The 27,783-nt window shown below is 38.3% G+C and overlaps 1 protein-coding gene and 1 pseudogene across 1 annotated transcript in view; one reads left to right on the top strand and one right to left on the bottom strand.

The window, feature by feature from the left end:
* The window catches only part of ZEB1 (zinc finger E-box binding homeobox 1), a 198,039-nt gene that overhangs the window by 147,372 nt on the left and 22,884 nt on the right, over positions 1-27,783 (top strand). Inside the window, 2 exon segments of the mRNA XM_010860011.1 lie at positions 15,951-16,013; positions 23,308-23,469. Coding sequence (XP_010858313.1) covers positions 15,951-16,013; positions 23,308-23,469 — 225 coding nt within the window.
* On the bottom strand, positions 6,691-8,906 carry LOC105003060 (annotated as a pseudogene).

The following is a 27,783-nucleotide window of genomic DNA, read 5'->3' as shown; positions in this document are numbered from 1 at the left end:
GAGCCCAGCCCTGCCCGCCATAGCCTGGAATGAGACGCTGAACACCTTCCCACAGGAGATCCAGGGTCTCTGTCTGCCAACAGAATAACTGAATGTCCCAGTGAAAGTGAAGTTGCTCAGTCGTGTCCAACTCTTTGTGACCCCATGGACTATAGCCTGCCAGGCTCCTCAGTCTGTGGAATTTTCCAGGCAAGAGTACTGGAGTGGATTGCCATTTCCTTCTCCAGGGGATCTTCCCAACCCAGGGATTGAACCCAGGTCTCCTGTATTGCAGGCAAATGCTTTACTGTCTGAGCCACCACGGAAGCCCCAAGTGTCATTCAAAACTCACTCATTGGAAAATTTCAACTGAAGTAGAAAAGACAGTCAACAAACACCAGCACTGAGGCGACAGAGATGCTAGAATTACCTGACACTGAGTGTCATGATAAAAGTGCTTCAGCTCCCAATCGTGGGCATGCTTCAAATGAAAAGACACAGTCTTCACAAAGAAATGGAAAGTTTAGAACTGAAACATACAGAGCCTCAGCGCACAGACTCCATAGCCATGTGGGAGGACACAGGAGGAATCAGTGATGTGGCAGTGGGACTGGAGCCTGCGTGAGCCCGTGTGAACAACAGAGCCAGACTGCAGAATGGAGCTGAGCCTGAGCCACTCCTCTGGGTGCCATGTGCCTGTCATCAAAATTCCAGGAGAACAAGATGAGCCTGAAAACTTATTCCAAGAAATAATGGCTGAAATTTTCCCAAATGCAGCAAAAAGACAGGATCCTGCATCCCAAACAGGATAAATCCAAGGAGACCCAGGTCACGGTGTATCATAAGCAAACTAAAGCCAAAGAAAGAATCCTGAAAGCAGAGAAGGGAGGTACATATACCTTTAGGGGGAAACAGTTTAAGTGCCAAAAATTTCTCATAGGAAATCACGGAGCCAGCCGGAAACAGGAGACCTCAAATGCTAAAGAAAAGAATTGTCTTGCACGTGGAAGTGTCTTCTCCTCATTCCTGTGGAAGCAGGAATACATGCTACATTAAAAAAGGAGTTCTCAGGGCTGCCAGCCTTACAGTAGAAGTTGAGTAGTAGTATATTTCTCCTGCATTAAAAAAAAAAATGTCAGCCCTGGGATTCTGTATCCTGAGAAGAGATCTTTCAAAGATGAAGAAGAAATCAAATGAAGGAATACGGAGGGGGTTTGTCCCCAGCACACCTTCCCTAAACGAATGTCTGAAAGCAGCCTCTCAATAAAAAGGAAATGACAGAAAAGAAATCTTGGGCCATCAGGAAGGAAGAAAGCACAATGATGAGAGTGAACATATGGCCACGTGCATATCCTTTTTTTCCCAGATTTTCTCAATTATGTGTGATGACAAAGTGGAAAACATGAGTAGGGGTCGATAAAATGAATGAAATGGAGCAAACGTCAATACTTTCTAATTTGTATTGTGTATAAGCTCCCTCAAGTTGTATTTGACCAAATCTTGTGATAAATTTGCTACCCAAGTCATAGGGGATTAAGAGTTGCACATTAATTCCTACCTGAACATAACTGTTGGTTCATTTGAGCCCCAGTTGTTTAGTGTGCATTGTTTAGAGAACATGCTATGAAGATAGTGAAAACTAATTAAAACTGCTCTGAAAAATAAGCCCTCAATTTGAAGATACATTGATTTCATAAACAAACTACATAAAGTTCTAGTTCTGGGCTTTACCTCACCTAGTTAAGTAAGTACATAAGGTTTATGTGTGTCATACTGTGTTCAGAACAGTCTTGCCTGACCAGTGGAACAAGCCAGTAAACGTAAAACCATTCCTCTGGTAAACAGTGGGAGTTTAAAATTTCATCTGCAAAAAGATGCACAGCTGATTTGCAGCCCTGCCCAGGGATGCAAGGCAGCCCAGACTTTTTGCTGGACTGTTGGTTCAGAATCCTCTGTAAATTAATTTAACTTCATGAATACCCAGGTTAGTAACTTTTAATGGTTCATTCAGTCGGTTACAATTAACCGGCCTTTAATCATGCATTCCACTGAAGTTTTATGTAATGAAGCCTCAGATCCAGAGCACTTCTACCCTTGAATTGTTTTATGACTCTTCAGGATGGTCCTTGTGGCTGAATTTGAAAAATTATCTGTCACATTGGACCTGGTTGACCAAACCAGCCTGCTCCTGGAGCAGAAACAGAGCACTTGAGTTGTGACCAGAGGAGCAGGCACCCAGGGGCAGATGGCCCCCTGCCTGGTCCCCTTAGCTTCTGTTCTTTTGGGAGACCTGGCTCCACTGCTGCTCCGTGTTCTTTACTTTTTGGTGCATCCTATTAATCGACCACTACCCAAGGTAAAACAAACAAAAAACCAAAGAAGGAAAGCTACAGGAGCCACACTGTCTATGCCAATTGGTTTCCTTAAAGACTAAAAAAAGGGGAACGGTAAAGAAAGCAGGCAATGACATTCAGCTGTGGCAGAGATCAGCACATGAAACTGGTACAGATTTGCAACCAGACTACAAATCGTCAGTCTTAAGTGTACTGGGAAAATATGCTACCAAAATGTTAATTATGCCATAAATGCCTTTTAAAATCTTACCTGTGAATGAAGTCTCAAGTTAGGATCAAGTTCTTAGAAGGATTAAAGAGAAGAAATATTTTCATTATAAAACTAAATAAACTAAGACATGTTCACATCTAAGGATGAGATTTCTAGATTCATTAAGTCCTGTTGTCTTAAAAGACTTATAAACTTCACTTTTTTTTTGGTAGGAAATATAGTGTAAGTTGGCAGTGTTCCAGCATATCATACTTATCTGACAAGAGCTTGTGGTTCAGCCAGAAACTCTCATGCTTGTGTCAGTTAAACGTTTTTAAATATGTGTGCTCTTTCAGGACACCTGTTCATAGACCTTTTATTCTTTTAGCTTTTAAAAATTACATGAAACTAATCCAATGGTATACAATATCATTTAATAGACTGGCTATTTCTTAATGCCTTAAAATGATCCCAAGTAAGAGTGATTTAACCGTTTTTCAGACTTGAAAATTTTTGACCTCTATAGAAATGCACATGTTGACAAAAATGCCAAGTCAATGAAAACTTCTTTAAGGTAAAAACATATAAAAGTCTGATCTTACAGTTATAGCAATAAAGCTTTTTTGAATATAAGTTATAATAAAATTGTGGCTGAGACAGTAAAGAATCCACCTGCAATGCAGGAGACCCAGGTTTGATCCCCGGGTCAGGAAGATCTCCTGGAGAAGGGAATGGCAACCCACTTCAGTATTCTTGCCTGGAGAATTCCATGAACAGGGGAGCCTGGTGGGCCACAGTCCATGTGGTCGCAAAGAGTTGGACACAATTAAGCAACTAACACTGTAATAAAATACAGTAAACAATCTATGCAAAGAATGCCTCCGTCACTAAATAACTCAGTATTGAACCAAATTATCCTTGTCTCAAGATTTAGCCTGACCTACCCTTTGGAACCTTTTTCAACCAAAGGTGGTATGTGATATGGAAAAGCTCACCATGCGGCTTCTCGTCTTCTTTGTACTGCTGTGTCCCCTGAGCGTCACTTTTGCATCTATAAGATGGAAAAACTGGGCCGAATGACCGCAGAGGTCTTATTTTAGCTCTGCTCATAACGGGATCCAACTCCATTTGCACTAAATGTGCAGCACTAACATTTGAGTGACTCTAAACGCCTAAGCATTATGAAGTGGCCCAGGGGGAGGAGTCTGGGCTCTACCTACAGTGGGAACCTCAGCTGTGCCCACTGCCCTCCTGAAAAATCCCAGCCAATCAGACGTGTGCCTGGAGAGCAGTGTGTACAGCTCCTGTGTAGTCAGCTCTACAGCTCATGTTCCAAGTATTGATTTCCAAGTTACTTAGGTTCTTGTCTTCCCCACCCCCTTCAGTGTGTCATGTAATTCATTTGTAATACAGCTAGGTTCCCTTGCTAATGTCTGTATTTCATTTTGTATTCTGTCTGCTGGGTGATTTATTTGGGGGAGGAGGTGGATTGTTCTGTCTGTAAAGGTTCAGAAAGACACACTCAGACAAGTGTCACACACCCATTCCTGTCCCCGTTTTCCCTAATAAAAATGCTACTCACAGAAGACTCCATAATTTTGAAACTACTTTATGTATATAGTATACTCTGAAATTGAACAAATAAGTAAATATGTTGAGGATAAGGAGACCCAGGTTTCTCACTGTCAGCAGTGAGAAAGGGGAAGAAAGGAGGCTGGGATAAACCCTGTGGTGTCTGATTGGAATCAGAGGTATTCGTGTGACCTCATGGTTCTTAATGTCTATGAAGACAAATAAAAAAGTACACACGCCTACGTGCAGCTGTTAGTGCACATACGTGTCTCCCAGCTCTGTCTGCTGAGAAGGCAGGGCGGCAGTGACAGACAGTAGCAGTAAGCATATCCAGTGCCCAGATCTGGGGAACGACTGTGGCAAGGCTCCTTGCAGAAATGACTGATTCTGGAACCAAGGGAGAGTAAATGTAAGATAAGCCTGGAACATGAGTAAGAAAGGGCTAAAAAAAATTTATGAAGGCATATCAAGAGACACAAGAGCTAACTTAAAGGACTCCCCATGGCCAAATCTAGAACAATTTTGGCAGCAAAAAAAAAATGGTAGTATTGGATTATAATCTATGAAGTGAAATAAATATCAATGCATCCATATGGATATAAATACTTAAATACATGGAGGAGAAGGGAAAGCTCTTCCTTATAGTATAATTCTAGTTGTAAATTAAGAAATAATCAGGGGAGTGGAAAATCACCATTAGGCAAACACCTTGGTAATTGTTGTGGGCAAGAGCCGTCAATGGGTGCTAAAGTTAGTGGGTGCCGGTAACATGAGAAAAAAGATACGTGCATAATCTCAAAGTATTTTCCCACCAGATAATTATAAAGAAAGGCATAATAACTGGTGTAAAGAAACCTGACAGCATCTTAACCAGGTGATGAAGGTTAATGCCACTTGCATCAGGTCATGCTGACACCATGCCTTGACATTATAAATAGTGCTTCAGTGAACATAGGAGTACAGATATTTCTTGAGGTAGTAGTTTCTTTTCCTTCAGATACATACTCAGAAGTAGAATTTCTGGATCACATGGTAGTTCTGTTTTTAATTTTCTTGGGGCACCTCCATACTATTTTTCCTAGTAGCTGCCCCAGGTTACATTCCAAACAGTGCACCAGGGGTTCCCTTTTCTCCACATCACCAACACCTTGTCCGTTTGATGACAACCATTCTAACAGGTGTGAAGTGGCATCTCATTATGGTTTTGATTTGCATTTCCCTGATGAGAAGTGATTTTGAACACCTTCTCATGTGTATTTCTTTGCCATTTGTATGTCTTCTGAAAAAAAAAAAAAACACAACAGTCTATTCAGGTCCGTTGTGTGTGTGCTCAGTCACTAAGTCATGTCTGACTCTCTGCGACCCCATGAACTGTAGCCTTCCAGGCTCTTCTGTCCATGGGATTTCCAAGGCAAGAATACTGAAGTGGGTTGCCATCTCCTCCTCAGGGAATCTTCCTGACCGAGGGATCAAACCCACGTCTCCCACACTGGCAGGTGGATTCTTTACCACTGAGCCACCAGGGAAGCTCATTCAGGTCCTTTGCCCATTTTAAAATCATTACTTGCTTTTTTACTATCAAGTTGTAGAAGTTCCCTATGCATGTTGAATATTAACCCCTTTTCACTTGTATGCTTTGCAGATGCTTTCTTCTGCCACACAGTTTGCCTTTTCATTTTGTTGATCATTTCTTTTGCTGTGCAGAAGCTTTTTCAGTTTGATGTATGCCTTTATTTATTTTTTTACTTGTGCTTTGGTATCATATCTAGAAAATCACTGCCACGATCAATGTCAGGGAGTTTTTTCCCCTGTGTCTTCTTCCAGGATTTTTATGGTTTCATGCCTCACATTGAAGTCTTTAACCTGTTTCAAGTTAATGTTTGATAGTGATACGAGACAGGAGTCTAGCTTCATTCTTCTACATGTGACTGTCCAGTTTTTCCAACACCGTCGATTGAAGAGACCACCTTTTGCCTATTGAGCTTCCTTGGCTCCCTTGTCAAGTATTAGTTGACTTCAGTAATTACATGGGTTTATTTCCGGGCCTTTGATTCTTTTCCATTAGTCTGTGTTTTCAATGCCAGTACCACATGTTTTTATTACTATAGTTTTATAGTACAGTTTGAAATCAGGAAGTGTGATACCTCCAGCTTTGTTCTTATTACTCAAGATTGTTTTGGCTAGTCAGGATCTTTTGTAATTTCACATAAATTTTAGCATTTATCATTTATTTTCTGTTTCTGTAAAAAATGTTATTGGAATTTAGATGGGGATTGCATTGAATCTACAAATAGCTCTGGGTAGTATGGATATTTAACAGTATTAATTCTTCTAGTTCATGAACACAAGATATCTTTCCACTTATTTGTGTTTTCAATTTCTTTCATCAGTGTTTTACAGCTTTTTAATGAAATTGTGTTTTAATTTATTTTTTAATTGCAGGAAAATTGCCTCACAGCATTTAGTGCTTTTATTTCCTTGGTTAAATTTATTCATAAGTATTTTGTTAGTTTTGATGCTATTGTAAATAAGATTTCATCTATTTATTTATTTCTATTTCATATGGTTTCACTATATAGAAATGCAACTGATTTTGAATGTTGTTGTTTTTTAATCTGTATAGGTATTCTTTGATTTCTTACATTAGCATTTTATAGTTTCAAAATGCAGATCATTAACATGTTTTGAGAGACTTAAACCTCTTTCTTTCATTTTTGAAGGGAAAAACTATTGTGAATATTTTATTTTTAAGTTTCCATTTGTTCATTCTCATTAGGGTTACATGATTGGGCAATATGATTGATTTTTGTTTGTTGCCCTTGTATCCTGCAGACTTGCTAGTTCTAAACAGTCTTTGGAGATTCTTAAGATTTCTATGTAGACAGTCTTCTTTTCAAATTGGGGTAGTTTTTCTTCCTTTCTAGTCTGTATACCATTTATTTCTTTTTATTAGAAAATGCCAGGAGTGGTGAGAGTGGACATTTTCCCAATCTTAGAGGGAAAGTATGTGGTCTTTTGCTTTAAAGTATAATGTTAACTGTGGATTTATTGTAGATGTTCTTTATGAAACTATTCTCATTTCTAGTTTGTTGAGAGTTTTCATCATGAATAGATGTCAGATTTTTTCAATGCTTTTTCTGTGTCAGTTGATATGATCATGTGGTTTTGCTTCTTCAGCCTGTTAACACAGTGAAATGCATTAATGGACTTTCCAATATTGAACTAGCTTTAGATTATCTGGAAAGCCCCTCTGAGTCATTGTGTTTTCATATATTGCTGAATATGACTTGGTAATTTTTTGTTGAAGAGTTTTGTGCCAGTGTTCATGAGAGATACTGGTCTATAGGTTGGTTGGTTTGTTTTTTGTAATATTGTAACATGGTTTTGGTATCAAGGTAATATGGGCCTCATAAAATTAATAGGAAAGTCTTCCTTTCTCTTCTGTTTTCTTAAAATATTATTTAAATTTAATGCTGTTTAGTAAATGTCTGGTAAAACTTAAAGTGGAAACCATGTGGACCTAGAATTTCTATTACTTGGGGGAGAAGATTTTAAACTACAAATTAAATTTTTAAAACAATTATAGGAATATTCAGATTAGCCATTTGGTCTTGGATGACTTGCAGTAGTTTCTAGTTTTTGAGGATATAGTCCATTTAAAAGTTTTCAAATTCATGTCTGTTAAGAGATGTTAACCTTACCAGACTGCTTTAAGGAAAATAGCTCACAATTACATAGCACGTACTGAGTGTCTGGTACAATACTAAGCACATACTGTAGTGATTTTATCTTCACAACTACCCTAACTACTGTTGTTATCCTCCAAATTTATATTTTATAAACTGGTTATGAACTGCCTCACAGATTTCATAATGGACATATAAAACTTTTCATTTAAGTGTAATTACAAACAACCTAATTTCTAGCACATTAAAAATGACATTTTTAAACACCATTCATATGTGAAATCCATGGCAATTTAATACCTTAATTTAATACTTCCATTAAAAAAAAACATGAATAAGCTTTTCTTTTAAGAGTCAGAAATGTATATCTTAATGTTTACTTCTTGAACTCATAGCCCTTTTAATATCTTCTGGCTCTGCAGTGATCCCCTTTTCATTCCTGATACTAGAAATTTATAGCCTCCCTCATTTTTTGTCAGTCTTTCTTAATGTCTGTCATTGTTTTTGGTCTTTTGTTTTTTTTTTTTTAAGCAAAGTCTTTATTTTCAAGAAAAAAGTACATTCTCATATCCTGTTCTTGGCATACGTTTTAATTACTTCCAGTGGAACCAAAGCCTCTTGAACCCCTTTCAGTGTCATCTAAAACTTGAACTTCCTCTATTTCTGGGTAAAATATCCGTTCATAAATGAGCTGTGCAATTCAAACTTTTGACTTCAAACTTCTCTTTGCCAAAATTAAACAGGGCAACACCAACATTCCCTCTATAATCTTCATCTATGACACCAGCTCCTACATCTATGAAGGGTTCTGCTGCCAAGCCAGAACGAGGAGCCACTCTTCCATAGCACCCAGAAGGAAGGGCTATCTGAATGTCAGTTTTCACAAGCACTGTTTCCATCGTGGTACTGGGTAATCATAGGTACTGTACAGGTCGTAGCCCACAGCGCGCACGGACCCCCTTGGTTGGGGCTGTGGCATGCTCCGAGAGCCGGGCAAAGCGGAGATGCATATCGCCTGCCTCTGTGGCCCAGGCCCGCTTGCTGGGGGAGACGACTTGTGCCTCTTGAGAGCAGGGCATGGCAGCCTAGAACGTGGGCATAAGAGGGAGCAGGGGGAACAAGAGAGAGAGAGAGAGAGAGAGAGAGCTGTTTTGGTCTTTTCAAAGAACTTTTTACCATTTTCTCTATTATTTTTCACTTTTATTGATTTCTGTTCTTAATACTTCTGAATTTATTTTTCTCCTCTTCTCCTCCTGTTTGCCATGGTAGCACAGAGTTTTTATTTGAGTCCTTATTTTATAACATAGGCATTTAATAATGTAAATTACCCTTTAAGCAGTGTTTTTGGTACATTCCACAAATGTTGATATTTTGGTTTTCATTTTTCTCTTTGACCCATGGATTCCTTAGAAGTGTGTTAATTTCCAAAGTGTTCAGAAACTTTTTCCTCTTTCTCCTACATATCTAGTTTATATTCATTATGCTAAGAAAACATACTAGGCTGGCCAAAAAGTGTGTTGTTTTGGCCAACTCAGTACTTTAAATTATATTTAATTTGTTAAGTTTAGTTGTATGATCCTGGATGTGATCTGTCTTCCTGAATCTTTTATGTGCTTTTAAAAAGTACCAGGTTGAATGTTCTATAAATGTCAGTTGGTTCTAGTGGTTGTGAATGCTGCCTGGTTCTTTATATTGTTGCTGACTTTTTCTCTGCTTGTTCTGTCAGTTAATGTGAGGAGGAGTATTGAAGTCTCCAGTTACAATCATAGATCTGCTTTCTGTTCTCTCAGTCTCTTGATTTGAAGCTTTGCTAGTTTCACACATATTTAAGATGGTTATATCTTCTTGGTGAATGGACTTATCATTATAATGTTTCTCTATATCTCTGGTAATTTTCTTAGCTCTAAAGTCTACTTTAATGTTAAAATAATCACCCTATTTCCTTTTCATTAATGTTTGCATGGTATATCTTTTTCTACCCTTTAACTTTTAACATACCTATATCATTATATTTGAAATGACTTATTTGTAGAGAGCTATAGATGGAGCTTGGTTTTTAAAATCTGTCTCTTAATTGGCTTGTTTAGACCATTTATATTTAATATAACTTTTGGTATTTGGATTTAGGTTTATAATTGTATATTATTTGTTTTTCTTTTTTTTCATTTTTCTATTCTTTTCCTGTCTTTTTTGGACCATTTGAATATGGCTTAGTATTCCATTTTCACTTATTTATTTCATTTTTGACTGTATCTCTTTGTACTGATGTTTTTAGTAGTTGCTCTATAGATTTGAATGTTACATACTTTGCACAGTCTACTTAGAATCAATATTTTACTACCCCAAGTGAAATACAGAAACCTTGCACCCACATGGATGCCATTGCCCCCCCTTCCTGTATATTGTAGTTGTATATGTAGTTGTCATTTCTTATATTCTCCTTCATTCCTCACATTTCAAGTTTCCCTCTAATATCATTTCCCCTTCTTTCTGAAGATCTTCCTGTAGCAATTCTTTTAGATAGGTCTCCTGGCCATGAACTCTGCTAGCTCTCTTTTATCTACTAATATCTTTCTTTTACCTCCAGTTCTGAAGTATGTTTTCACTGAATGTAAAATTTAGGGTTGAGAGACTTTTATTTTCTTTTAGCACTTTAAAACATTCCATTTCCTTATGGAATCCTAAATTCCTAATGATAAACTTACTGTCATTTCAATCATTGTTCCCTTATATTACATTTTCTCTTACTCTTTTCAAGTTTTGGGTTTTTTTGTTGTTTGTTTTTGTTTTTGTTTTGCTTTCAGAGTTAGTTTGATGATATGGGCCTAGGTTTGGAGGGCTTTACCCTGTGAGATTCAGTTAACCTCTGAACCTATTAATTTGTGTCTTCTGTTAAATTTGGGAAGTTTTTAGACATAATTTTTTCAAAATTTTTTTTTTCTATATCATTCTCTTCTCTTTCTGTGACTTCAGTGACATGAAAGATACTTCCGTATTATCCTGTGTATCTAAGACTCTCTTAGTCATTTACTCTGCTTTTCAGACTAGAAAATTTTCATTGATCTGTCATCAAGTTCACTATCCTCTTTCATCTCTATTTTGCTATTGAGCATATCAAGTGGGTTTTTAAATTTTTTGTTATTGTATTCTTCTAAAGTTGTATTTTGATTCTTTTTTTATAGTTTCTATTTGCTGATGCAAGTTTGCTGAGACTTTCCTTCTACTCCTTTCAGGAATGTTCACCCTTAACTTCTTGGAGAACCTTTATAAAAGCTGTCCTGTAATTTCAACACCTGTGTTATCTCAGTGTTGCCACATTTTCCCACAGAAGCTGTGGTTTTCTTGGTTCTTTGCATGCCAAGTAATTTTGGATTGTATCCTGGACACTTTTGAGTATTATCTTATGACCCTTGTTGTTATTTAAATCCTGTGGAGAATTTTTGTACTTCTGGTTTAGCAGGCAATTCAGTGTATCAAGCTGTCAGTTCCAACCAGCTTTTTGTGGGTTGTAGTCCCAATATAAGTTGCATTTTCAAGCCTTTGCAGTGCTCTTCAGATCTGTACCATGCGGAGTAATGATCTTATCCGACTCTTCAATTCTCAGAGTCTGTGATCAGAACCACATGAGGGACACTTGGGATGCACCCAGGGGTCCACAGACAGCTCTGTGCAGTTGCTTCCCCATGCTCCTCCCGCTCAGTGGTCTCCTCAGTATTTCCAGCTCCTCAGGACTCTCCTGTTCAGTCTTCTGTCCAAAATCCTGGGACTTTACTGCCGTACCTTATGCATACTTCCTACAACTATGATTGTGAGAAGAGCTGCAGGAAGAAGTTCAGTGGACACATGTACCACCCTCTTCAGGCTCTGCTCCTTCAGCTGGAGGAGAAGGTGCCCCTCCCTTGGCTTTTACGTACCTGGGGGCCCCTAATTTCAGCATGGTCTCTCCCACTATGGGATGACCTGGGGGCTGGACCCAAAATGAAAGATGGAAAAATGCATATTTCTCCCTTTCCTTCTCCCTAAACTGGAGGGCTTTTCTAGCATGCTGCTTCCATGCTTCAGTGTCCACATCCAGCTTTTGAACCGCCCTGAACCCAGGTTGCGGTGGGTGGAATCACTACCAGCTCAGTGGCCCCCGCTTCTTCCTCTGCCTGCTCTGGTTCACCTTCCAGAGTCTTCACACTGCCCCTCCATGCATTCTCCCAGGTGTTGTGGCTGTGTCTGGTGGGACATACAGGTAGCCTATCTCCATCTTCACCAAAGCTGACTGCAGGCATGTTTTTTATTTACCATTGTCTACATTAACAGGTTTTCCTGGAGGTTGTGAATTATATTTACTGGGAGGTTGATGGACAATTATACCAAAAATAGATTGATACATATGTAGAACCTAATGGATATAAGAAGGAAAAAGATGAAGCTGTCTGGAAACATTCTTAAAAAGTACACAGTGAAACAAACATTCCATCCTTAATCAAAGTTTGAATACTTTATGTTTGCATTAAGGAATTTCTCAATGTTTGCTTTTTGGACAGTCTTACTGTAATAGGTTTCTCTCCTGTAACAGGGACAGTGGAGTGGGGCTAGCAGAGAGCAGGGTCAGGGAAGACTTACAAACTGAGAGACAGGTGAACTGAGCTTCAAAGAAGTCAGATTAGTAGCAGTTACTCAGATGAATGGGTAACAGCGTTCTAGCAGAGAACACAGATTTAAGAAAAAGGCAGGTCTAAATGTGCTTGGTGTGTGTGTCATCGAGAAAAAGACAGGAGCAGAAAAGGAGAATCTGACTCCCTTAGCCACTCACTGTGCCGTCTTAGCCACTGCTACAAAATATCCCCACAGAAATATGTGTAATTGTTAGAAACATCTTGATATTAATTTCAGAAATGCAAGTTTTAGAATTTAGAATATGTGTTAAATTATCCTGTACTTTGAATTATCTTATCTCACCATTGATAGTAGGCATCTGCATCTCTAATTAAAATCAACTGCATCTGTCATACTTGTTTTTACTTACTAGGAATTTCATTCTTCAGCAAAATGAACAGGTGCTGTCTACTTTGATATAAATGTGTGCTATTTGCCTTTGACTTTTTTAAAGTAAACTTTCAATTTTGAGATAATTACAGATTCACAAACAATTCATAGTTTTAAATTTACAAATAATACAGGGAGTCTGTGCACCTTTTACCCAGTTTCAAATGGTAACATCTTATAGAACTGTAGTACAGTATTGTAACCAGGATATTAATGTTGATACAGGTGAGATGCAGAGCATCCATGACCACAGGGCTCCCCACTTGCCTTCAAACAATCTGTCCTCTCCTCCTTTCCCCTCCTCCCCATCCTTAACCTTGGCAACCACTAAGCTATTCTCCATTTTTGTAAGTTTGTCATTTCGTTAATGTAATATAATTGGAATAATGCAGTATGTAATAACCTTTGGATTGGCTTTTTTCACTCTCCAAAATCTTTTGGTGACTCATTGAAGTTGTATGTATCAATAGTTTGTTCCTTTTTATTGCTGAGAAGCATTTCATGACTTACTTCAGCTGTCTTTTGCCATTCTTTGAAAAACTGAAGTCTTGTTACTCTGGAGTTTGTCCTTTAGATACTTGCTTTGGTATTTAGACTAAAAGCCAAACCCTCGGGAGCACTCTGGTTTTCCTTCCTAAGTTGCACTTAGATTGGTCAGTCATAATATGTTGACATTATAAGGTCTTATAGGAGAAAAAAAATCTTAGGAATAAGTAGATTCAGTTACTTTATTCCTCTTATATTTCTTAAAACTAGAAGTAAGGTCAGAACACATTAGGGAGAATGCTGCTTGAGAAATACTTAGAACACCCCCTGTTCCAAGATGCCCTCATGCCGTCCCTGGATGGAGCGGGGAGGGACTACTGCAGGAGTGAGTTTTGGGAGAGGAGGGTACCCACCTGACAGCCCAGCGCGAGCACCATTTCTGTTTCATTAGTTGACATGATTTTAGTTGTTGAACAAAAATTCTGCCCCCAATAAAGAGGGGATGATTGGAGCCTTCCAGGTTTCCAACTGGTAAATAAGCATTGGACCAGATTCTGACATGTTACATTCTCATGTAGGTAGCCTGGATGTCACTCCAGCAGAAGGAAAAATTTAATTGAATTGCAGACAGTGTTTAAGTTAGCTTTAACTGCAAGCAGTAAAATTAATAAGGTCCAAAATAACATTTTAAACTTTAAAGTCAGTGATACTGTGGGCTTTCCTGGTGGTCCAGTGTTTAAGACTCTGCACTTCCACTGCAGCGGGCATGGGTTCAGTCCCTGGTCGGGGAAAGTTCCACATGCCATGTGGTACTGAAGAAAAAAAAAGAAATAAAAACTCCAAAATAAATAACCAAAATCAGTGTTACCTTCCACCTTAGCAAGTCCTAGCTCAGCCTGCTTCGGTTTTCATGTGAGGAGAAGCAGTGAACACGTATATGCAGTAATAAATATATTGCTGTCATAATTACCCACTTGGCACACTGTTTATTATTTTAGATTAAGTAGATGCTTTGGAGGAAGAGAAAAAAAATAAACATTGGAGACTTTCAGATGCTTAGCAAATACCAGTGTTTATCATAGAGTATTGTTAACATTTGACCAGGGATTTTTAAATTGTCATTTTGCTGATAGCAGATATAAAATCAGAATTCTTCAGCAGAAGTTAATCTCATCATTATCCACTTCAGACAGTGATTTTTATGCTGATCTAAAGAGGTTTATGCATATTTTAACTATCACATAATGATCATCTTTAAGTAGTAACATAAAAGTTAATGAGTATAGAAAATCTGCCAAATAAATCCACCCAGTAATCCAAGACACTTATAGAAATACATGCTTTAATGTGAGCACAGATTTTACTTGATTAGTGCTCTATTTCTCAATTCAATTATCAAACTTGAGGAAAATCTGAATCAAGATTTTTGATTGACATATTCAATGGGATTTGATGGGAGTGCAGATAACTACACAGTGTTTTAACGTGACTTTGTAAGTCTTCTGATCATAATTACATTATATACTCTGAAAGCAGTTTTTAACTTCTAGTCTTTTGTATGTGCACACGTTCTTAATAAACTACTCAATAAATAAAATGTACCTAAATATATAAAGTTTACTTTCTGCTTGCCTAAATAATGTGCATGTTGACTCTGATCTTATCAGCTCATTACAAATATATAGGTGTCAGAGGTGGATAATGTGTGTTAGTCGCTCAGTCGTGTCTGACTCTCTGTGACCCCATGGACTGTAGCTCTTCAGGCTCCTCTGTCCATGGGATTCTGCAGGCAAGAACACTGGAGTGGGTTGCCATTCCCTTCCCTTCAATCCCTGGGTCGGGAAGATCCCGACCCAGGGATTGAACCCATGTCTCCCGTGTTGCAAGCAGATTCTTTACCATCTGAGCCCAAGAGAAGGTGAATAATAGACATCTAAAATATTTATTGGCACCACTATTATCATTTGTTACTGCTTACTAGTAGTTACAATCATGAAGAGAGTGAAAGAAAAGGTATAGTCCTTACCTGTTTGCTCTGGGCACACTGCAGGTTGTCAGGGACTCTGTCTAGAGTGAGATAAGCCAGGGTGGAGGAGAGAGCGGGTTTTAGAGCCATTCAGACCTGCATTCATATTCCACCACCCAGTAGCTGTGTGTCCTTAGGCAGGTTCTGTAACCTCTTCAAGCCTCATGTTTTGGTGGGATTTTTTAATTTATAAAGAGATAGTTTATGAAGGTTAAAGGAAATGGGTTGATAAAGCACCTGGCACAGTGCCCAGCACATAGCAATTTGTGCTTCAGGGAAGAGATGGAAAAGGAGTCCTACTGCCTGTAGATAGAGCGCCTCTCCTAAAAAAAAAATACATTAATAAAATCCTAGTACGCGTATAATTCTAATATATGTAGAAGTCCAGAATATATAAACATTTTCACTCATTTTGCTTCTCTAAAATATCTCTATGAGTTTTGTGAAGCTGCTTAATTTCCTTAAAAAGCTTTAGCTTAGTAGGACATGTTACTGTACTTATACAAGGGGGGGAAAATCCAAATCAAATATAACCTAAAAGTTTCCTTTTCAGATTTATAGAAGTTAAGTGTTGGTGAGAGGGGGGATCTGTTTTAAAGCTTTTGTTCTTTGATTTTTAGCAGGAAAGGAAGGACAAGAAATCCTGGGGCCGGAAGCTCGGGCAGATGAAGTGGGATGTGCAGGTACTCTTGCCTTTTTCTCAAGCACTATCATCTTTGAACAGCCTTTGTGTGACTGGTTTTTGCATTTGTGAGTTCTGCATTTAATCTGTTTCCTCCTCTTTATCTTGCCCCCCTTTAAATGTTTAAGTACCTAAGCATATGGGGCACTGTATGAAAAATTAGATGTTTATATTCTTTAAATAGACTGCAAGCTTAGATATTCATATAATACAGGTATTCATCTGTAAGAATAACAAATATAATCTACATGTAATCCACAGAGTAAGTGTTTTAATGATAATTTAAACTTCTATCAGATTTTTACCATAGTTACAGAAATACAGATCTATTTTGAGTTTGATTATTAGTTACCAGGATCTACATGAAATTGCCCACAAGACTAAAAGCAGAAGAGAGAAAAAGAAGCAAATATCATGGGTTATCTAGAAACCAGATGAGAATTATGAATATTGATAAGTGAACATGTCACAGCAAACAAGAGAATACACTTTTTCTTACCATTTCTGTGATTGAAAAAGGCCAAAATGAAGTTGAAAGTGAAAGTTGCTCACTCGTGTCCGACTCTTTGCGACCCCATGGACCAGAGTCCATGGAATTCTCCAAGCCAAAATCTGGAGTGGGTAGCCTTTCCCTTCTCCAGGGGATCTTCCCAACCCAAAATGAAGTTGAATTATAGTAAACAAAGAAATTTGTTGCTTCTAGGTGACTATATTAGTACATATTCCCCGAGACTATTCCTCTATTATTGGATTCAAATCAGATTTAAGAAGCAAAAGAGTAAGTGCGAATCTTAAATCCAGATATTTCATATGATAATGTCCAATATATACCAGGCACTTATTACTTCTGATAAGGCAGTCTTCAAATGTAAACTTCAAAAAGAAATTCCAAATTATTAAAACATTTCCTCAAAATTCTGTACTTAAAAGTAGTATTACTGTATTCTGTATATTCAACCATAGATTAGATATTTCTATCATATAGTTTTAAATTTTCTTTGTTTCTTCTTTGGCTTAACATTTATAGTTTTTTGTTCTTTGCAGTACATTTTAGGAGTATTCCACAGAGCCTTATAAATCACCTTGTGTTGTGTAAGATGAGTGTATTTTGCAGTAATGTGTCAAAAATCGATTTTTACCTATAAGCATCAGCCCTCCCATACTTGTCAGTTCTATAAAACAAAGAGCAAGCCTTTGTACTCTTACTGAAAGTGCACTCCAAATTAATCAAATAATGGAATGTGTGATCATTTATGGTGCCACAGCCAAAGATTGTGTATTCTGCCTTTAACATGGTTGTGTTGAACTTGCATGAATAATGTATTCAGGTATGCTTATTATCAAATATTTGTCAAGCTGACTTATACATTATATAAAGTATTTAAACTATATTTGTTGTTAGTAAAATAGTGTTAATGAGCACAGAAGAATGCTGTTCATTACTCTTCTATTTTATATTAAAATGTGCCGACTCACATCACCAGAGTAGTAGAAGGTCTTCTGTAGAAGATCGTTTGCGCTTTGAGGCAAAGTGCCAGCAAAAAAGACACCTAGAGTTCCGAGTTGACAGTATTTCACCTCACAGTTTGCTCTTTAGTACAAAAATGAAATGAATTCATGCTTTCAGTTTGAAGTACTGAGTGATACATAATTTCCCTCCCTCCCCAAAAATAGTCAGGTCTGGAAGGTAGTGTAACTGTACGTAAACTAGAGTTCCTGCTGAAATACAGCACCCCCGCCTCCAAAATAGTGGGCCCTGTGTGTTACTTTCCTGGCACTCGGGGAGTTAGGAGAACACAAACGCTTAATAAAACTCTGATAAATGCAGTTTTCAGCAAAGAAGGGTGGAAATTGGCTGTTTGAGACTTGAGAGCAGTTCAGCTTTGAAGTCATGTTTCACCTTTGCTTGTGTTAGTTCCTTCACTTCCAGGGAATAATGTGCTGACAAAGCAAACAAAACCATGGCAAGAGGTCACCATCATTAGTTTAGAACTTTGTCAGCTCCTTTCTCAAGCTGACTTCTTCTGCAGTTCAGGAAGTGAAGAGAACTATAGTCTCAGCTTAGTATTCAGGGAGTGAAAAAGTCACCCAAAACAGCCTTTGTTCTTCTAAGCATCCTTTCTTTGTTTATTTAGCTGATACTTGTGCAAAGTTTCAAAATTGGAGGATAAAGATTGGCGGAACCCTAACTATCCTTTATTCTGATGGGAGTAAAACACTGATAGCCTCATAAAAATGTTATTTAGCCTTTATATTAAATGTTTGTCTCTCTAACCTTGCTTTGTATAATTTGTGATTATAACCCTACAATTGTACACTTTGACCAATGATTATAATCCTGTAATTCTATACTGTGACAGTTCGTTCAGAGTTTTGTCACACCTGAAAAACCAAATTGTCATCATATTCTCTGTATTTGCTCATCTCTTTAATATTTAAACACATGCAATTTATTAGTCTTAAGACTAGGAATTTTGCTTTATAATAGACCTTTTCACCACATGCACTTCCAAGCACTTTTAGTTTTAGGGGTAAATCTGAGGAATGTCTGGTCTTAGCTTGAAATTGGCTTGGTAAGTACAGGTTCATGGAAACCATGTACTTTAGTTGGAAAGAGCCCAGCTTTCGATAGCAGACCCCCAATACTGAGTCATCTGCTCTAGTTCAGTGTTCACCTTGCAGGACTGCTTTGAAGAAAACAAAACAGTTACAGAGCACTTACTATGTGCCTGGTACAGTACTAAACACATACTGTGTTAATTCATTTAAGCCTCCCAACTATCCTAGGACATCCTGTTACTATCCTCCAGATTTTATATTATACAGACAGATTATGTGTTGCCTCCCAGGAGTCTGATGGACATACAGAATTCTCCACTTTAATAAGTACAGTTGACCCCTGAACAACACAGGATTGAATGGTGCAGGTCCACATACACACATATTTTATTTAATAATAAATACTGCAGTGCTTCACAGTCTGGGGTTGGCCAACTCCGAGGATGTGGAATCATATACAGTGAGGGCTGACTCTTAAGTTATACATGGATTTTCCACCACTGGAAGGTCAGTACCCCTAAACCTCATGTTTTAAGGGTCAGATGTAGTTACAGCCTATTATCTGACAGATTAAAAATGAGATTTCTAACATCACTGTTATATTTGAAATCAACAGCAATTTAATACCATTTATTTTTTAAATATGAATACCTCTTTGAGAGTCAGAAATGTTACATCATAATGTTTACTCCCTGAACTAATATAGAATTTAATGCTAACCAGTGTATTTCCTCTTCGAAGATACTTTGATCAACTGTCGTTTTTTTGCGAGAAAAACATATATATAAATTGAAATTTAACTTTCTGTTTAGTTTCCAGGGACTATATGGCTCCTAGATTTTTTAAAATTTATGGATTGATTTATCCTATGATCACTGATCACAACATACATGACAAATTTTAATGCTACAGTTTACCCTTGAACAACCTAGGGGTTGGGGCGCCAACCCCTCTGCCCAGTCAGAATCCACATACAACTTACAGTGAGCCCTCCTGAGTACCCAGCTCCTCCGTACACAGAGCCCCTCTCTGTCTGCTGTTCCACATCCATGGACACAACCGACCGTGGAGCATGGAGAACTGTAGTATTCACTACTGAACACATCCAGTACAAGAGGACCCATGCAGTTCAAAACTGTGTTGTTCAGGGGTCAACTACTCATTAAAGTAAAATGTTACTGGAAATGAGATTAAAGGAGCCAAAGTATTTTTTAATTAGCCCATAATCAGTAGTTTAATGTCGCTTATTCTAGAAGAAAGAGTGTGGAGCATTAATTCTGTTTCTGGCTTTTCTTTAGCTCTGAGAGAACTTTATTCTCATAAGTAAAAAGATGAAATCAGTTTTTTCTCATAAGTGATTTATTAAATTCTTTATACATCTTCAGAACTATATGCAAAGAATTATGGTTATCTATTAAGAAGAATATTTTAATGACTTGTCAATGATCAGTTCTATTAAATGCGCCTTCAGTTCTGTTGAAAGCAAAAATTCAGAGCCACCTATTTCACTAAAGGATTTATTTCTCAGTCACCAGAATCACTCAGGCCCTCACTTCCTTGGGTGTATACCAAAAGGTTTCACCCATACTTACTTACCAAAAGGCTAATGATGTCTGTTCTGACTTTTGCTACTTGTTTACCCTCACTTAGAGGCACCTTATGTAATATATTCAGAAATGGTTGGGAATATTGAAATATTGCTAATCAGTACCTTTTGTCAATACATTTTAAAATAAAAATTCTTTTAATACCTGAGCTAAGTATATTTTGATCAGTTTCTTAGAGCTATAAACTTATTAGTTCATTCAATTTCTGGAAAATTTGTACCTAATAACCTCACTAGTGAAACCAATTATCACTGTTAGACCATCAGCCAAGTCAGACTTTCTGGCAGAAAAATAAAGTGTGTCTTCATTTTTCTAATTAAAATGAATGTGTTGATACACATTTTGAGGGATTTCATAAAATTTTTTCTATTAATATGAAGAATATACAATTTATAATGAGGAATGCATAAAGTATAAATAAATACTTCTTTAAAATAGATTATTCAACAATGAGGTTAAGGTTATTTAGATCTAATCTAATTATTATGAATTATAAAAATCTTTGTTATAAAAAGTTATAAAAATCTGTCTCCAAATGAGTATCTTTACAACCAGTGTATAGATAAGATTATAACTTATTAAAGACATAAGATTCATGTATAAAATACATACTACATATGTAGTTCTGAACAATGTACACTACTTAAAACTTCATCATTCCATCATCTAGGATATATTTAACTACTGCTGCTGCTAAGTCGCTTCAGTCATGTCCGACTCTGTGCGACCCCATAGACGGCAGCCCACCAGGCTCCTCTGTCCATGGGATTTTCCAGGCAAGAGTGCTGGAGTGGGGTGCCATTGCCTTATCCATTTAGCTACTAGGCTATAGAAAATATAAACATTTTGAAAGTGGAGAATATTTAATTGAAGTAAATATTTTGTAATATAATCTGATAAAAGTATTTTTAAGTAACTTGTCAAATCTATATTTCCTCTATAAGAAATCACATAAATATAAATTTCATTTGTGAGTTTAATCTAGTTTAACTCAAATATCTGAAGTTACATTGAACAGATCTACTTAAAAAAATAATGGTAATACAGTGGAACTATATGTAACTTTGTTCTGTGTTTTCCAAGTCTCCTGTAAATGTGTTATCACACACACTTTCATAATTTAACAAATAAAAAAGGAAAATAAAATGATAAAAGATATAACAACACAGACTTGTACTACTTTAGCTGTTCAGAAGAGCTTATTGTTTTAGCTAATGACAGATCCTAGGAAAGGTTTTCGAGAATACTCCTTGCTTTGTTCTCACCAGCCTTCTGAAGAGCAGTGAATTTTTTAAGAATAGTTAGGGAATGAAACAGGTGAGGTCATTAAGGGGAAATTACTCTACTTTCTCTGGCCATATCATATAGCTGATTTCAGAGACTCATAACCAGGGCCAAAACATCCCCATTTTAGTCGCCAGCCTTTCCCCTGATAGAAATCCTGGGAAGGCTGGACACTAGAGTGCTCTTTTGTTGGCCTAACTGATCAGTAAAGCAGGCTTCTCCCAATCAGTACTTTGAATTGTTTTCCTTTGGCAGCTGGAGGTTTTATACTGCAAGGCATGCACTGTACTGATGTAATGGATGGAGGGGGGACCTGTCTGTCTTTGAAGTTAGAGCAAAGGACTGTGAAAGAGGAGTAGAAGAAAGAAGCTTTTGGACTCTAGGAAGGGCCCTGCATGAAAGCTGAGGATCTGGAAATGGATTCCCTTTAAGTGAAGAGTGGTGGCTTCCCTCTTAAAGAGTCTTCACCTCCGCCTGGACCCAGTGACCAAGGTTTGGTGACAACTGGCATCAACTTAAGAAAAAGAGTTCTCAGTACAGGCGACCATCGAACAACACAGTGGTGGAGGCACCTGCCCCCCTGCAGTGGATTCCATGTGTAATTTACAGGCAGCCCTCCCAATCCTGGATTCCTCTGTGTCTACAGTTTCACATCCATGGGTTCAACCAACGACAGTCATATAGTACTAGAGTATTCACTATTGAAAAAACCTAAGTATAAGTGGATCCTCACAGTTCAAACCCATGTTGTTCAGGGACTGACTATATATAGCAGACACTACGTAACTGATAGCTACTGCCTGTGTTTAAAAGGAGGAAAAGATGGTGAGTAGTCACCTTTATTACTCTGTCGTTGGTGCTAAAGTGTTACACAGCAGCCACGTTGAGAAACTGAGTTACTGCTCCCGTGCAAGTGTTGTAGTATCTGTTGAACAAAAAGATGCTGGTACATCACCGTCTTAATTGGGCCCAGTTCAGTCTGCTGTTTCACAAATTCAGAACTGACTTCAATCTGAAGTGTGTGAAGAAGTCATACATGAGACACCCAGAGGCCATACTGACCCAGGATAGTCACCAGAAGTGTGGACCCTCCTCCGGGAGGACAGATGGATGGAACCCCAGGGCACCAGGCCCACCCTGCAGCACACCAGTGCCCTGGCTCCCTTCTCCAAGCAAAGACGTGCTCTACCCTTGTAACCTGACTTGGTGGAAATGCCTCTCCCATCACCCAACAGTGACACAGTTACTGGAGCAGAAAGACAAAGAACAGCCCTGTCTGTATCTGAATACTCGGGGAGATGGAAAGCACTTTTATCAGTTTGATACTCTTTGACTCTTATTAGAAATCTTTCTGATTGTAGCTAACTATTAAAGCTGTTTTCTAAGAAACCACATAATTGAACTGAACTTCAGAGCAGTTTGCACTCAGTTTGTCATTCAAGTACAACTCTAAGTAAACATGGTACAGTCAGTTGCTAGGAAGTACTTAGGTTTGGGAACTATGTTTTTCTCTTTTCCTGTTTTCCTTGCTTTATTATTGATTGAGAAACTAAGGATTCAGCCAGCCTCCACTGGGTCTTGTTCACCAGTAAGATGGAATAGAAGTACAACCCTAAAACTTAAAGAGGATATGGTAACAATGTTGAGACTTTTAGAACACTGTAAACTTATAAAAACAGACTTCTCAATAGATTATAGCTGAATGAGTAAATTGTTTTTAATATTCCTGTAAATATTTCCTATAGATTCAAGGACAGTTGTATTCTCTCAAGATAGTTTCTTATTTAGGAAAACTATGTAACAACTTGGTGAAATGGCTTTTTATAGAGTATGCATTTCTTTTAGTAAAAGATGATGAATGCGACTCAGATGCAGAAAATGAACAAAACCATGATCCTAACGTTGAAGAGTTCCTGCAACAACAAGACACTGCAGTCATCTACCCCGAGGCACCCGAGGATGACCAGAGGCAGGGCACGCCGGAGGCCAGCGGGCATGATGAAAACGGTAATTGGAGCTCACGGCCGCTTGGTTCTCACCTCTGAAGGATTATTGCTTCCATTGCACTGTGTGGGAACCCACCCCACTATAGGGAACATTTCTGAAAACGAGAATTTATTGCAGATAGCAATAGAGAGTAATTTCTTTAGCGAATGGAGTGATGTCCATGGTAACAGTGTGTAGTCTTTTGTCAGTGCATCTCATGTGTGCACTGTGATGACCCGCACGTGAGATGCTTAGCACCGTGCCTGGACATTGACTTCCATTCACTTACATGGCAGCAGGCAGCAGAAGTAGGTTCTGGGAGAAGCCATACTTCCCCTTGATGCTGCTCCACTGTTCTGGAAGGAAACCTTGGTGGTATAGTTCAGAACATACTAATTTGGAGACAGTTTTTTTTTTTTTTTTCCTGTATCTATGTTGGTCGTCTCTGATATTAACAGCCAGTGTATAAACAGCAGTAAAATACAATAGTAATGTGTTCATATTCTCCTGTAAAGAAATCAGCTGTCATTCTGCCTTCCAAGCACTAGAAACAGATGAAAATAGCATGTTTCAATACTACTCTCTCAAGTCATCTCACCCTTTCCCTCCCCTACTGTGACCAAAGGTCTGTTCTTTATATCTGCGTCTCCTTTGCTGCCCTGCAAATAGGATCATCTGTAGTGTCTTTCTAGATTCCATATATATGCATTAATATGTGGTATTAATATATGATTGTTCATCTCTCTCTTTCTGACTTACTTCATTCTGTATAATAGGCTCTAGGTTCATCCGCCTCATTAGAACTGACTCAAATGTGTTCCTTTTTATAGCTGAGTAGTATTCCATTGTGTATATGTACCACATCTTCTTTATCCATTCATCTGTCAGTGGGACATCTAGGTTGCTTCCATGTCATAACTATTGTAAACAGTGCTATAATGAACCCTAGGGTACATGAGTCTTTCTTTTTCAATTATGGTTTCTTATGCCCAATAGTGGAAATGCTGGGTCATATGGTAGTTTTATTCTTAGTTTTGTAAGGAATCTCCATACTCTTTTCCATAGGTACTGTATAAATTTGCATTCCCACCAACAGGGCAAGAGAGTTCCCCTTTCTCCATACCCTCTAGAAATTTATTGTTGGTTGACTTTATGATGATGGCCATTCTGATAAGAGTAAGATAATACTTCATTGTAGTTTTGATTTGCATTTCTCTGATAGGGAATGATATTGTGCATCTTTTCATGTGTTTATTAGCCATCTGCATGTCGTCTTTAGAGAAATGTCTGTATAGGTCTTCTGCCTGCTTTTTGATGGAGTTGGTTGTTTTTCTACCATTGAGCTGCATGAGCTGCTTGTATAACTTGGAAATTAGTCCTCTGTCAGTTGTTTCATTTGCTGTTATTTTCTCCCATCCTGAGGGCCGTCTTTTCCCCTTGCTTATAGGTTCCTTCATTGTGCAGAAGCTTTCAGTGAGGTCCCATTGGTTTTTGTTTATCTATGTTACTCCAGGAGGTGGGTCAGAGAAAATCTTACATATTGCTGTGATTTGTGTCAAAGAGTGTTCTGCCTATGTTTTCCTATGAGTTTTATCATTTCTGGCCTTACATTTAGGTCTTTAATACATTTTGAGTTTATTTTTGTGTGTGGTGTTAGGAAGTTCTAATTTCTTTCTTTTACACATAGCTGTCCAGTTTTCCCAGCACCACTTATTGAAGAGACTGTCTTTTCTAATCTGTATGTATCCCTAGATCTGAAGTGGGTCGTGAGTGTGTGTGTGTGTGTGTGTGTGTGAATTCAGTCAGTAAGTTGCGTCTGACTCTCTGCAGCCACATGGACTGCAGCATGCCAGGCTTCCCTGTCCTTCACTACCTCTTGGAGTTTGCTCAGATTATGGCCATTGAGTCAGTGATGCTATCTCATCTCATCCTTTGCCACCTGCTTCTCCTTTTGCCTGCCTTCTTTCCTGGCATCTGAGTCTTTCCTAATGAGTCGGCTCTTTGTATCAGGTAGTCAAAGTATTGGAGCTTCAGCATCAGTCCTTCCAATGGATATTCAGGTTAACTTCCTTTAGAATTGACTGGTTTGATCTTCTTGCAGTCCAGGGCACTCTCAAGAGTCTTATCCAGCACCACAATTCAGTTCAGTTCAGTTCAGTTGCTCAGTCGTGTCCAACTCTTTGAGACCCCATGAATCTCAGCACGCCAGGCCTCCCTGTCCATCACCAACTCCCGGAGTTCACTCAAACTCACGTCCATCGAGTCAGTGATGCCATCCAGCCATCTCATCCTCTGTCATCCCCTTTTCCTCCTGCCCCCAGTCCCTCCCAACATTTAGAAGGCATCAATTCTTTGGCACTCAGCCTTTTTTATGGTCCAGCTCTCATGTCCATACATGACTATTGAAAAAACCATAGCTTTGACTATACACACCTTTGTCAGCAAAGCGATGTCTTTTTAATATGCTCTCTAGGTTTGCCATAGCTTTCCTTCCAAGGAGCAAGCATCTTTTAATGTCATGGCTGCAGTCATCATCTACTGTGATTTGGGTCTCTTGTAGACTGCATATATATGGGTCTTATCTTTGTATCCATTCAGCCAATCTTTTGGTTGGAGCATTTAATCTATTTATATTTGAGGTAATTGATGATATATATATTCTTATTGCTGTTTTGTTACTTTGGGGATTGTTTTTGTGGATTTAGGCATTTATTGTTTGTAGATTTTTTGATGATAGCCATTCTGACTGGTGTGAAGTGATACCTAATTGTAGTTTTGATTTGCATTTCTCTAGTAATAATGTTGAGCTTCTTTTTGTGTGCCTTCTGGCCATCTGTATGTCTTCTTGTAGAATTGTCCATTTAGATTTTTTGCCCATTTTTTGAATGCATTGTTAAAAGAACAGCTGAGTTGCATGAGCTGTTTGTTGGGTGGTTTGTTTTTGTAGATCTTTTTTCTTCCCTTCTTCTTTGGTTCTCTTGTGATTTGATGACTATCTTCAGTGTTGTGTTGGGATTCCTTTTTCCTTTTTGTGCACATGTCTGTTGTAGATTTTTGGTTTGCGGTTCCCGCAAGGTTTTGCTAAAGCAGTCTGTATATATACGAGATAGTTTTAAGTTGCTGGTCTCTTAATTTCAAATGCATTTCCAATATCCTGCATTGTACTCTTCTCTTCTCACGCTTGCTGATTTTGATGCCATGTTTGTGTGTGGATGATTTCCTACCTTTACCGTATGTTTGCCCTAACCAGTGACTTTCCTGTTCATAATTGTCTTGTTTATAGTTGTAGGCTTTTCTTTTCCCCCCGAAGAAGTTTCTTTATCAATTATTGTAAAACTGGTTTGGTGGTGCCAAATTAGCTTTTGCTTGTCTGTAAAATTTTTTACTTCTCTGTCGAAATCAGAGCTTTGCTGAGTATTCTTGGTTACAGGATTTTCCCTTTCACCCCTTTAAAAATACATTGCCACTCCCTTCTGGCCTCTAGGGTTTCTGCTAAAAAATCAGCTAATAACCTTATGGGGACTCCCTTGTATGTTATTTGTTGCTTTTCTCTTGTTGCTTTTAATATTTTCTCTTTAATTTTTTAATGAATTAATTTTAATTGGAGGCTAATTACTTTACAATATTGTAGTGGTTTTTGCCATACATTCACATGAATCAGCCATGGGTGTACGTGTGTCCCCCATCCCGAACCCCTCTCCCACCTCCCTCCCCATCCCCTCTCTCAGGGTCATCCCAGTGCACCAGCCCTGAGCACCCTGTCTCATGCATCGAACCTGGACTGGCAATCTGTTTCACATATGGTAATATACATGTTTCAATGCTATCCTCTCTTTAATTTTTTATCAAGTTGATTAATATGTCTTGGCATGTTCCTCCTTGGGTTTATCCTGGGTTTATCTGTGCTTCCTGGACTCAGGTGACTATTTCCTTTCCCCTGTTAGGGAAGTTTTCAGCTATTAATCTCTTCAAATACTTTCTCAGGCCCTTTCTCTCTCTCCTTCTAGGACCACTATAATGTGAATGCGGGTACATTTAATGTTGCCCCAACAGGTAGGTCTGGCCCAGGCTCCTCTGAAAACACTGCTTTTTCCCTTGTGTCCCAGCGTGCCCAGTACCTTGTGTGTGCCCCTTAAGCGTGTTACTTCTCTTTTCCTCAATTTTTTGAAGTTCCTGTGATCAAGCCCCATTGGCCTTAAAAGTCAAATGCTCTGGGGTCTCATCCCCCTGATGCCAGATCTCCAGACCCAGGAGCCTGACATAGGGCTCAGAACTCTCATTCCTGTGGGAGAACCTCTGTAATATGGTTACTTTCTAGTATATGCGTCACCCACC

Source organism: Bison bison, unplaced genomic scaffold (genome assembly GCF_000754665.1).
Source record: "Bison bison bison isolate TAMUID 2011002044 unplaced genomic scaffold, Bison_UMD1.0 scf7180017864461, whole genome shotgun sequence".
In the NCBI taxonomy this organism is placed as follows: Eukaryota; Metazoa; Chordata; class Mammalia; order Artiodactyla; family Bovidae; genus Bison; species Bison bison.
This window is presented reverse-complemented; position numbering and strand designations above follow the sequence as displayed.